Below are 12,182 nucleotides of genomic sequence, written 5' to 3' on the forward strand. Positions count from 1 at the left end.
GGAGTTAACAAATTGGTCGAAGGATAGAGTTAGTAAAAAAAGAAAGAGAAACTGCATTCATATTGGCATTATTATAAGTTTAGTTTTTGAAGTACAGGAACTCCTACAATTAGCCATGAACAATATTACCAGTTGTAGGATACCTAGGCTGTCATCAGCATATATACCAAGAACTGATACTGGGATTTTTAAATAGCCTAGTCATATACTGCCTAAAGTATGTTCTAGTTGAACCTTGATTAGTGTGGAAGCTGAATGAAGTTAACCTAAAGAGTTTATTACAAACAAGGACTTAACTCTGGGTCCCTGAGCTCTATGGAACTTCAAGCTTTTTCTTTTTTAAAATATTTATTAGGGATCCCTGAGTGGCTCAGCAATTTAGTGCCTGCCTTCGGCCCAGGGTGTATTCCTGGAATCTGGAATAGAGTCCTGCGTCCCTGCAGCGTACTTATCCCTCTGCTTGTGTCTCTGCCTCTCTCTCTCTCTCTCTCTCATGAATAAATAAAATCTTTAAAAATAATAATAAAATGTTTATTAGAGTGTAAACATGAGAGGAGAGAGCAGAGGGAGAATTTTTTTTTAAAGATTTTATTTATTTATTCATGATAGAAACAGAGAGATAGAGAGGCAGAGACACAGGCAGAGGGAGAATCAGGCTCCATGCAGGGAGCTCGACATGGGACTCGATCCCGGGTCTCCAGGATCACACCTCAGGCTGCAGGCAGCGCTACGCCGCTGCGCCACTGGGGCCGCCTGGGAGAGAGAATCTTGAGCAGACTCCCTGCTGAACAGAGCCCAAGGTGGGACTGGATCTCAGGGCCCTGAGATCATGACCAAAACTGAAACCAAGATTGGAAGCTTAACCAACTAAACCACCTAGGTGCTCTAGAACTTCAAACCTGTAGTACATCTCTCATAGTTTTCATCTGAATCTCAAAGGAATTATCAAGGTGCTTAAGAACCACTGCTGTATACCATTAAAGTGAGAATTAAGAGACAGGCTAACATTTAACTTAATGGAGAACAAGCTACTAGTTTGGTTTTAAATTGTTTAGTTTGGTTGAGTGTCTGCCTTCAGCTCAGGGCATGATCCCGGGTCCGGAGATTGGGTCCCACATTGGGCTCCCCGTAGGAAACCTGGTTCTCCCTTTGCCTGTGTCTCTGCCTCTCTCTGTGTGTGTGTCTCTTGTAAATAAGTAAACTCTAAAAAAAAAAAATAATAATTAATTCTTTAGTGTTAAAAAATATTTACAAATTCATGATGAAAACATTCAAATTACTGAACTAAGTGACCTAAAACATCTTCTCCCAGAAACAATTTTGTGTCCTTTTCCTTAGCACATAGTGGTCGTGTCATTGTACGAATATGCCAAAATTATCCATTCTCTACAAAGTGTTGAGTTACTGAAAGAATGTTAAAAAACATATGATGGGGGATCCCTGGGTGGCGCAGCGGTTTGGCGCCTGCCTTTGGCCCAGGGCGTGATCCTGGAGACCCAGGATCGAATCCCACATCCAGCTCCCGGTGCAGGGAGTCTGCTTCTCCCTCTGCCTGTGTCTCTGCACCCCCTCCCCGCTCTCTGTGACTATCATTAATAAATAAAAATTAAAAAAAAAAAAACATATGATGGGAGCAGTTTTTAAAGCATTTGTTTAGAAATCTTAGCCTACTTAGAAAATTGAGGAAATGGGCCAGCTTTATTTAAGAGCCTGGACTAGCACTGATTGAAAGGATTTTCAACAAGCCATTTGTTTGACAAAATGTACTAAGATATGAGACAGGGAGTGATTTGGGGAAAATCTGAAGATTATGAATGGCCCTGAAGAACTATGTACACTTGAACTCCGTTCTACAGTCTGGTAAATACTGTTAACACGAAGTTTCGCTACCCGTGACAAAATCAGAATTAAGGTTTCTCTCTGAATCATTAGACTTATAGCACCCTATCCACTACCACTCAGTTTTTACAACCATTCAGAAGATTCTAGGAATACAAAGATATCTTGTAATTGCATCCTATAACTACAAAGGGATTTTAAAATTGATATTTTGTACTCAATCCTTAATGAATAGACTAAAGACCTGGGACTCATTATAACTGGCTGAGGTACGTAAAAGTATTTCTTTTTTTTTTAAGATTTTATCTATTTATTCATGAGAGACAGAGAGAGACAGACATAGGTAGAGGGAGAAGCAGGCTCCATGCAGGAAGCTTGATGTGGGACTCAATCCCAGGTCTCCAGGATCATGCTCTGGGCCAAAGGCAGGCACCAAACCGCTGATCCACCCAGGGCACCCCCACGTAAAACTACTTTGATTAATGACATTTGTTTATAAAATGCAAAAGAACATCTGGAAGGTACTGAAAATATAAAACACCTTGTTTTTCATCTGAGCAATACTCTGTGACAAAGAGAATGTATCCATTGGGTACATATCTGTTTTGTAAGCCAATTCCTCAAGCTTCAAGTCACCTAATCCAGCTTTGTGTCACATTTTTTTTCATCTTTATAAGGGCCTAAGAAATAGTAACTATTTCATCTCAAACTAGACTCAGTAGGCTGGCTATCTTGAACATCCTTTTGCTTTCATCTTCCGGCAATCCCATAATCACCTGAAATGCAAAAGTCACCAAGTCAAACGTCCAGCTCTCCAGTTACCGTAAGCAGGTCACCAACGTGCTGAAGCGACCAGCCACCTCATCCTAACTCCCTGATTCTACACCTGGAATACCCGACCGAACAAATCCTGTCTCCACACTATCTCACCTTTCCTCAGCCTTGTTGTCAAAGCAAATGAACACTTAACAAAAAAAACTCGTTATTTCCAGTAGTTTGGAAAAAGTCTGAGAGCTACGAGAAACTATTACCTGAACTTCACCACTGAATCGTAGCCATTCTTAATAGTTCTGGGGAGCCCAAGTCAATCCTCTTCCTGCCCTCCTAACCTTCAATTCGCAACACAAAGAAAAGGGAAAGTAAAAACGAAGGTAGCGACACCCTTACAGCCGACTTCAAACTTAGAGCCTAAGCAACATGAAAGCGCAGAGGTATCCGCAGCGTCTCCCAGCCAAGTCGAAGACGACCACCCAGTCGCCACGCTCCGTCGGGAGTTTCGGCAGGAGCCGGGAGCCCACTCCCCCCAGCAAATGATGCCCCGGCGACTTGAAAAGCGCGAGCAGGCTTGGCAGCCAGGGACCAGCATACAGCAGCTCTTGGGAGGGCAGAGCCCTCTCCCCAAATCAAAGGCCTCAGCCGGAACCGAGAGCCCCCAGGGAGCCGTCAGGCGTCTTTTTTCTGTCCTAGCGCCCCCTACCACCTTCCTTCCAACGGGGCGACACTCATCAATCGCTAGGCAAAGCTCAACCAGTCTCCCGACCGCGCTCCGGGAAGCCCACCGGGAGAGCCAAGGCCACCTCCTAGCCCCTGTGGGGAAAATGGCGCCTGTCACCCCTTCTCCCTCCCGGCTAGTCACAAGGACCAACCTCCCTCCCTCGCTACAAAATGGCGTCTCCCGCTGGGGCCCCAGAATCGGCATAAATCACTTGTCAGCGAGGCGGTAACAGCCTAGGACGAGCGGTCCTGCCAACCAGTCAGACACAGACGCTTTGATTCCGCACCTTGCACAAGCCATTCAGGCGCTGGATGCAAGGCCGGACGAGGCCAACGTCACGAAAAGGGGGCGTGAACGAGGCGGTCCCCTTTCGCGTCGCCTAAATTTGAGCCAATGGCAAGCAAGGAGCGTCTCGTGAGTGGCGTAAGGACCGCCCAATGGAGGCTGGGGGCGGACCTCAGACTCGCTATGCGGGTTGCGGGGCCTGGGGGCCGGGCGGCTGTTTCCTGTCCTGGTGCATGGTGGTCGGACGAAGGAATTGTTGGAAAATTTTCTCGGAGGTTCGTATATAAATGTGTTTTTACCCAGTGTGCATTATTCTCCGCCCGGCCGCCGCCCTCAGCGCGGCGGCGCGGGCCCGCTCGGGCCCGGGCTCTGACTCCGGCTGCTCAGCCTTCGCCGCAGGCCCTGCCGATCCCACGGCCGGCCTCGGTAGCGGCGCCTGGGCAGAAGCGGAGTTTATTAATAACCCGCGGCCGCCACTCTGGGGCGGCGGAGCTTTTCTCGCTGAGGACGCACCCCCCCCCCCCTTGTCTCTGCGCTTTGCGCCCCGCCTGTTCCCCTCAGGGGACCGCGGTGGGGAGGGAGTGAAGGAGGGGAGGGTGGAGCCCTCGGGAGCCTGGCGGCGCTTCTCGGCTTGACCTCCGCGCGGGGCGAGTCCCCTGACGCCGCCGAGGCAAAGCTCCTCCGGCTGGGACGCCGGGCCACGGTGCGCACCAGGCCCCAGCCCGACGGCGGCGGCAGGACTGGCCCGGGGCCCGCTCGGCATCCCGTCTGCAGATCGCACCCAGAATTTCCTCCCACCTATTATCATGCACGAATTCCTTGTTTCACTTTTTTTTTTTTTTAATTATTTATAGGTTGCTGAGGCCTAACATCAAATATTAGAAATTGTCAGTTTTATCATTGCCCTTTTCCCTCGGTTTTGGCCAAAGTTAACGAATCTTTCACTTGCTTTGTGCTGTATTCTTGTGGAACGTGAACCAAATTTTATTCCCTCCCCTGTTGATTTTTAAAACATTTTATGCCCCCCCTCCCGCATTAACGAAGTTAAGCAAAAAATAGGAAGTGTATCATTGCTAAACCCATTATTTGTTTAAAATCAACTTCAGCCATTGCTTTGGAAGTGTCTAATCAGCTGGTATAATCAAGTAGGGGGTGTGATGAAAAATTGTAGGTTCAGTCAAGGTTGCCTTTTTCCTGAGTTACTAGAAAATACGTCTTGCTGAGTAAAAAAATCTGTGTGGTATTTAATATTTGGTCTTACTGAATGCCTAGTTTCATTGTTAAAGTGTTTAGTAAGAAAACAAGTGAGGAGATCACTAAATAATACGGTGCCGAATTTTATCCAGGTGTATTTTGACTACAGAAAATAATTATTTGGCATTTTACAAATACTTGAGTGGCTGTTTTTTCCATAACACCCTTTTATTTTTTTTAAAGTAATACCTTTATTGATATAATTTACATACCTTACAATTCAGCCATTTGAAGTGTGTAATTAGGTTGTTTGATAAATTCAATTGTGCCTCCATCACCACAATCCATTTTAAAACATGTTCACCCCAAAAAGAAACTGTACCAGTTGTTACTCTCCGTTTAGCCTTAAACCTGCCCCCTTCCCCAACCACTACTCTGTGGATTTGCCTATTCTGAACATTTCACGTAAACAGAATCACACAGTATGTGAACTTTTGTGACTGGTTTTTTTTCACAGCGTAATATTTTAAAAGTTCATTAATATTATAGCTGGTGTCAGTACCTCATTTCTTTTTATTGCCAGATAATATTTCATTGTATGGACCTAAGTTTTATTTAAACATTCATCTGTTGATGGACATTTGGTGTTTCACTTTTTGTCTATTTTACATAATGCTGTGAACATTTGTGTACAAGTTTTTGTGTGGGCGTATACTTTCTTTTCTCTGAGATATATACATATATACCTAGGAGTAGAATTTCTTGGTTATTATGATAACTCTATGCTCAACCTTTTGAGGAACTGTAGAACTTTTCCAAAGTGGCTGCACCATTTTGCATTCCTCTCGGCAGTGTGTGAGAGTTCTCATATCTTTGGCAACACTTGTTATTATCAGTCTTTCTGATGGTTACCACCCTAGGTGGTATAAAGTGATATCTCTTGTGATTTTGATTTGCATTTCCCAATGGCTAATGGTGTTAATTAAGCATGTTTCTCGTGTATTTATTGGCCATGTGTACACCTTCTTTGGAGAAATGTCTGTTTGGATCTTTTCCCCCATTTTGAAATTGGATTGTTTGTCTATTATTGAGTTGTAAGTTGGGTATTGCAGTGGAATAAGCATTCATCATGTTCTTCAGGGAATGATGATGACCTACCTGGATTAGGCAATTATGCCTCCACCATTACTTTAGTTATTATTATTTATGATGCATATGCCATTTATTATCATGTAGGGAGAACTTTCTGAGTCCTGAGGTTTTTGTGATTACTTTATTTTCAAGTTTTTATCCAGATTTCTTTTTCTTTTAAATCTGAGGTTTTACCTAGTTCTGAGTCTTTTTGCTCCTGGCTTGATTTCAGGACATAAATTTCTTAAAGAGTTGTATTGTGTCATTACTTCATTCTGTGCTTAGTTTGCGTTCATTTTAAGGGATGACCTTTATAGGAGAGTGTTTTAAACTTTACTTATTTTTATTTATTTATTTAACAGAGAGATGGGGGTGGGGTGGGGGGGGAAGCATAAGCAGAGAGAGTGGCAGGCAGAGGGAAAGGGAGAAGCCGGCTCCCCACTGAGCAGAGAGCTGGATGTGTGGCTGGATCCCAGGACCCTGGGATCATGACCTGAGCAGAAGGTAAATGCTCAGCTGAGCCACCCAGACACCGCCCCAAACTTTATTGTATGTCAATCAAAATAATTTTGTTTTTAAGATGGATTTAGACTGAATCCTTATAGAAAAAAAAATTGAAAACAATGATACACTTGTCCACACTTTCCCATAAATCTAATCCAAATTTAAAACTGCTGCAGGAGCTCGATCTGACTTCATGGCATTTTATATTCTGTAGCTCCAGTTTTCTAAAAGCATAACGTTTTTCATTTGACCCAAGATGGGTACTTGGATGTTTGGTTTATTTTTCCAAGTGAGGTGTAATGTTAGACTATAAAGGCTGGGACTCAGGTAACTTTCCCCAGTTGGAACTGAACTTTCTCATCAAAGAGTGGACTTCATTCGCAATGTTCCCAAATTTGTAGTTGATTTAGAAGAAATTCAGGGTCTAGAAAAAAACCTCGAACAAGAAAAATAGTTCAATAAAATGTGGATTTTCTTTCTTCCCCTTAAAAAAAAAAAAAAAAAAAAAAAAACTGCTGCAGGGATGCCTGGGTCGCTCAGCGATTGAGCATCTGCCTTCCTCTCAGGGCATGATCCCTGGGCCCGGGGATCGGGGCCTGGGTTTGAGTTCTGCATCCGGTTCCCTGCAGGGAGCCTGCTTCTGCCTCTGCCTATGTCTCTGCCTCTCATGAACAAATAAATTAAATCTTTTTAAAAAATTAAAGAGTAATAAATACATAAATAAAACTATGCTGCAGGAATGCCTGGCTGGCTCAGTCAGTAGAGCATGTGACTTTTGACCTTGGGGTGGTGAGTTTGAGCCCCACATTGGATGTGGAGATTATAAATAAACTTTCAAAATCCCATCATCAACTATCATCTTATGAAATATATTAAAACTATGCTGCAGTGGGAACTCTGCACCCTGTGGAAATAACTTGTCCATTAATGTGTAGACATAGGCATTTAACCACAAACTACATTTTTTTTTGTACTTAAAATGCCCCTTAGAACTTAATTTCAGCTGGGCACTGAGTTAAATGACTTGTTGAGTGATTTACATATATACATAAAATTATTATATTTGATGTGAACCTAAGTAAGTACTAGAGTTATCCCTATTTTACAGGTGAGTCAACTGAAGTTTGGAGTAACTTATCCACTTATTTTACAGCAAAGGTAGGACTTGACCCAGTGTTTGGCTCAAGCCTAGTCTCTTGCCTCGGTTATTCAGTAACATACCACATTCCTACTTCTTTACCTTCTTTACCTATTATATACCAAAATATAATATGTCTGTAGTTCCTAGAAAGATAAACTATTTTGAGTACTATACCTAATACAGCATAGCAGGGATGTTATTGTGTTATTTATGTGTATTGTTAAATAATGACGAATGGCTTTGGCCTTGTGTTGAAAAATAGAGAATTTTTTTTTGTAGTGCAGATGTAATGGTCACAAGAAGTTGGAATCATTTAAATCAATGACACTTTATGTATGCTATATACACACAGTACAAGTAACATATAAAAGGTGAGGCATGATGAAAAGAGCATTAGAATAAAATAAGACATAGTCTTTAATACTCTCTTAGGCAGTTAATTATCCATGTCTTTATATGAACTATATTCATTTTTCAGCAAGTATTTAGTGTATACATGTGACAGACATTCTTGTAGGCACTGAGAATTCAGGGGTGAACAACACAGATGGGGGCCCAGCCATGATGGAACTTAGAGTTCACTTAGAAATTCTGATAAGTACTTTGAAAGAGATAAAGTTCTGTGGTAAAGAATAGGGGATGGTGGTAGAACGGATATTTTAGGTAAGTGACATGGAATAGTATGTGCTAAAGCAGGAAGGACAACATGGCTGGATGTATACAATGGAGGACATTTGTAAAGCACGCAACATGAGTTATATCAAACTCATTAGATACTTACTGAGTATATAATCTTAGGTGTCAAAATTTTAAAGACCCATAGAACACAGTACCTACCCTTGAAGGTTCATAGTCTAATTGGGCAGACTGGACCTGGGATTTAAAGAGGTAAGAGGAGAGAAGAGCAGTAGATATCAGTAATCAAGCCTTTCAGCCACAAACAAGGTTCCTGAATCTCCCTTTCCACACCTATAGAAAGAAAACTGGCAGGTTTTTGAGGACATCTTGAGTGGTAAGGGCTTTATATTGCATAATTTCACTTCTTACAATGGCCCTATCAGGTAGGTATTCTCCCCTTTTTTTTTTTTTTCCAAAAGAGAAAACAGAAGCTCAGCAGCAGGTTAATTGCTCAGGAACTGAACAGCATTTAAATGCAGACCATACCAGCAAATTATTAAGCCATATACAGATGAAACCTATGATAAAAATCTGATTAGTAATTCATGGTGACCTAAGCTACAAGCCAAATAGCAAATACTGTAAGATTCAAATGATGACAGATCTGGCAACTAAGGAACAGAGTCACCACAGAAGAGCCAGTGACAATTAAAAGCTGTTCCCTATGGCTGGACTGCCCTTTCTACTACTCCTACCCCTGGGAAATATTTACTTATCATTTTATGCCCAAATTTACATACCATCATCTTTGCATCCCTGAGGCAACGTTAGGTGCTCCTTACTATGTTAATGCTTCTGTTTATAGTTTTTTTTTTTTAAGATTTTATTTATTTGAGAGAAAGAGTGACAGAGAACACGAGCTGGGAGGAGGGAGATCCATGCTTGCAGGGAGCCTGACCTGGGTCTCAATCCCAGGACCTCAGAATCACAACCTGAGCTGAAGGCAGATCCAACCAACCGAGCCACCCAGGCGCCCCAGTAGTTTTATTTTTTTAAATCATGAAAGTCATACATGGAAAAAAAAAAAAAAAACTTTATAGAATGTATACAGTAAACATTAAAAGTCCTTTCTCCACTACACCCCCATCTCCTAATCCTTTGTGGGAGGTAACCATTTGAGGGTTTTTTTTTTTTTTCCATTTGAGTTTTTAAATGTAAATACTGGCATATGCAGGTACTTAAATCCTTTTTTTTTTTTTTTTTTTGAGATTTTATTTATTTATTCATGAGAGACACAGAAAGAGAGAGGCAGGCTCCATGCAGGGAGCCCAATGTGGGACTCCATCCCAGGACTCCAGGTTCACACCCTGAGCCTACTGCAGACATTTAACCGCTGAGCCACCCAGGCATCCCCTTAAATACATTTTTAAAAACATGAATACAGTTATAAATACTCTTCTGCAATTTGCTTTTTCTCCCACTTGCAATATATCTTGGATATATTTCCTACCATTTCATATCTATCCCATTCTTTTTCATGTCTGCATGTTTCATATATGGATGTCCTATAATCTATTTGTTCTTTTGGGTGCACTTTTAGATTGTTGATTATTTTTTGCTGTTATAAATAATACTACAATGAACTTTGCACACTTAAGAGAGTGATAAGTCCCAAGAAGAATTACTTCGTTGAAGATTTGTGTTTAAAATATTGATAGCAGGGGATCCCTGGGTGGCACAGTGGTTTAGCGCCTGCCTTTGGCCCAGGGTGCGATCCTGGGGACCCGGGATTGAATCCCACGTCGGGCTCCCGGTGCATGGAGCCTGCTTCTCCCTCTGCCTGTGTCTCTGCCTCTCTCTCTCTCTCTCTCTCTCTATCATAAGTAAATAAAAATTAAAAAAAAAAATATTGATAGCGGGCAGCCCCAGTGGCCCAGCGGTTTAGCACCGCCTTCAGCCCAGGGCCTGATCCTGGAGTCCCGGGATCAAGTCCCATATCGGGCTCCCTGCATGGAGCCTGCTTCTCCCTCTGTCTGTGTCTGTTCCTCTCTCTCTCTCTCTCTCTCTCTCTGTGTGTCTCTCATGAATAAATAAATAAAATCTTTTAAAAAAATAAAAGTAATCGTTGTGAAGATTATTTGGCAACTCATAATACTTTATAGGAATGAAAGAACAATACAAAACGTTATCTATATTATAATGCTGAAAAAATTATGTATATATATGGATAGCCAAAGTTAGAATAGAAAACCAGGAAAAATGAAAAGATTTGATTTGTTAACCTATGGAAATTATTTTTCTTAACTTTTAAATTTATATTACAGTATGTATGCAATGAAAATTTTAATGGTGTATAAAAACAATATAAGATAGTTGGCAGTGTTATTAGACTGGAAAGATGATATTGGAGCAAAGAGAGTGGTAAAGAGGTTATTGCAATAGTTAATGAGATGGAAAAGAAAGGTTTTGAAGTATAAAAGTCATAGAGTTGGCAATTGCCATGTTGTGAATTTAAGAATGAGTTAAGGGGTACCTGGGTGGCTCAGTCGGTTAAATGTCTGACTTTTGATTTCGGCTCAGGTCATGATCCAAGCCCGCATTGGGCTCCGTGCATCATGGATCCTGCCTGTCTCCCTCCCTCCCCCTGCTTGTGCTTGTGTGCTTGATCGCTCTCTTTCTCTCTCTGTTAAACAAAATCTTAAAAAAAAAAAAAAAGACCAATCCTTACTTACAAGATGTACTTATATTTCTATATATATATATTTTTAAGACTTTATTTATTCATGAGAGACACAGGCAGAGGGAGAAGCAGGCTCCATGCAAGGAGCCTGATGTGGGACTCGATCCCGGGACTCCAGGATCATGCCCTGGGCTGAAGGCAGGCGCTAAACCACTGAGCCACCCAGGGATCCCCATATTTCTACTTTTTTAACATAAGTCAACAGTGGTGGTGGTTGCTGCTGATTTGCCTTTTTTTTTTTTTTAAGATTGATTGATTGATTGATTTATGATAGACACACCGAGAGAGAGAGAGAGAGAGAGAGAGAGAGAGAGAGAGGCAGAGGCAGAGACACAGGCAGAGGGAGAAGCAGGCTCCATGCCAGGAGCCCAACCCGCGACTCAGTCTCGGGACTCCAGGATTGCGCCCTGGGCCAAAGGCGGGCGCCAAACCTCTGAGCCACCCAGGGATCCCCTGCTGATTTGCTTTAAATTACTTTTAAACAAAAGAGATTGAAATAGAACATAATTATTTTGTGAGAACAAATATGTAGTTTCCTTAAGTTGGCATTTTATTTTTTACAGAAGCAAATGGAAGAGTTCTAAAATAGATTTTTTAAAGATTTTATTTATTTGAGAGAGACAGAGATAGCAACAGAGATAGGGAGAGAGCACAAGAAGGGAGAAGAAACAGGACCCCTGCTGAGCAGGGAGCCCAACACAGAGCTCCATTCCAGGATCCTGGGATCATCACCTGAGCTGAAGGCAGATGCTTGACTGACTGAATCATCAGGTGTCCCCTAAAATAGATGTATAGTATATCTAAGCAGCTCCAGTAGGCTACAACTGATAGGCTATTTTTCCTCAGCCCTAGTGTACTGAGAATTGTGCTCAGTTTTCCACTCCCAGGTTTTAATAGATAATATGAGACTAATCTAAAAAAATATAAAATTTTCTTACCTTTCTACTTCTGTGTTCAATGGAAATAGAGTTGTTTTTGGCAGAAAGGGTGTACATAGTGCACCTATACTGTAAGTTCCCTCTTTTACAGCTAGTGATTCAACTTGAAACATATTATACTGTTCTTTAGTGCTGATAGAGCTATTTAACTGAAGCATACTACAAGTATTTTTAAAAACCTGGTTATCCTCTGAACTAATCTTGTGTGAATCATGATTGTCTTTCTATTTCTTTTGGTTATTCAGTATATTGGGTACATAAACCTGCTATTGGCCTCTATTACTTAGATTGAAATTT

At 41.7% G+C, this 12,182-nt stretch overlaps 1 protein-coding gene across 4 annotated transcripts in view; it reads left to right on the forward strand.

Annotated features, from left to right (window-relative positions):
• Positions 1-3,763: 3,763 nt before the first annotated feature.
• Positions 3,764-12,182, forward strand: part of ZNF143 (zinc finger protein 143) — a 59,531-nt gene continuing 51,112 nt past the window's right edge. For 2 of the 4 annotated variants that reach the window (XM_025459444.3, XM_025459445.3), the window contains exons 1-2: positions 3,808-3,894; positions 7,557-7,606. In XM_025459444.3, the coding sequence (XP_025315229.1) occupies positions 3,853-3,894; positions 7,557-7,606 (92 nt within the window). In that variant the 5' untranslated portion in view covers positions 3,808-3,852. Of the gene's footprint in view, positions 3,895-7,556; positions 7,607-12,182 lie in introns of all 4 variants that reach the window. The other 2 variants (XM_025459446.3, XM_035704213.2) reach the window with 1 other exon arrangement.

The sequence above is a fragment of the Canis lupus genome, chromosome 21, assembly GCF_003254725.2.
Source record: "Canis lupus dingo isolate Sandy chromosome 21, ASM325472v2, whole genome shotgun sequence".
In the NCBI taxonomy this organism is placed as follows: Eukaryota; Metazoa; Chordata; class Mammalia; order Carnivora; family Canidae; genus Canis; species Canis lupus.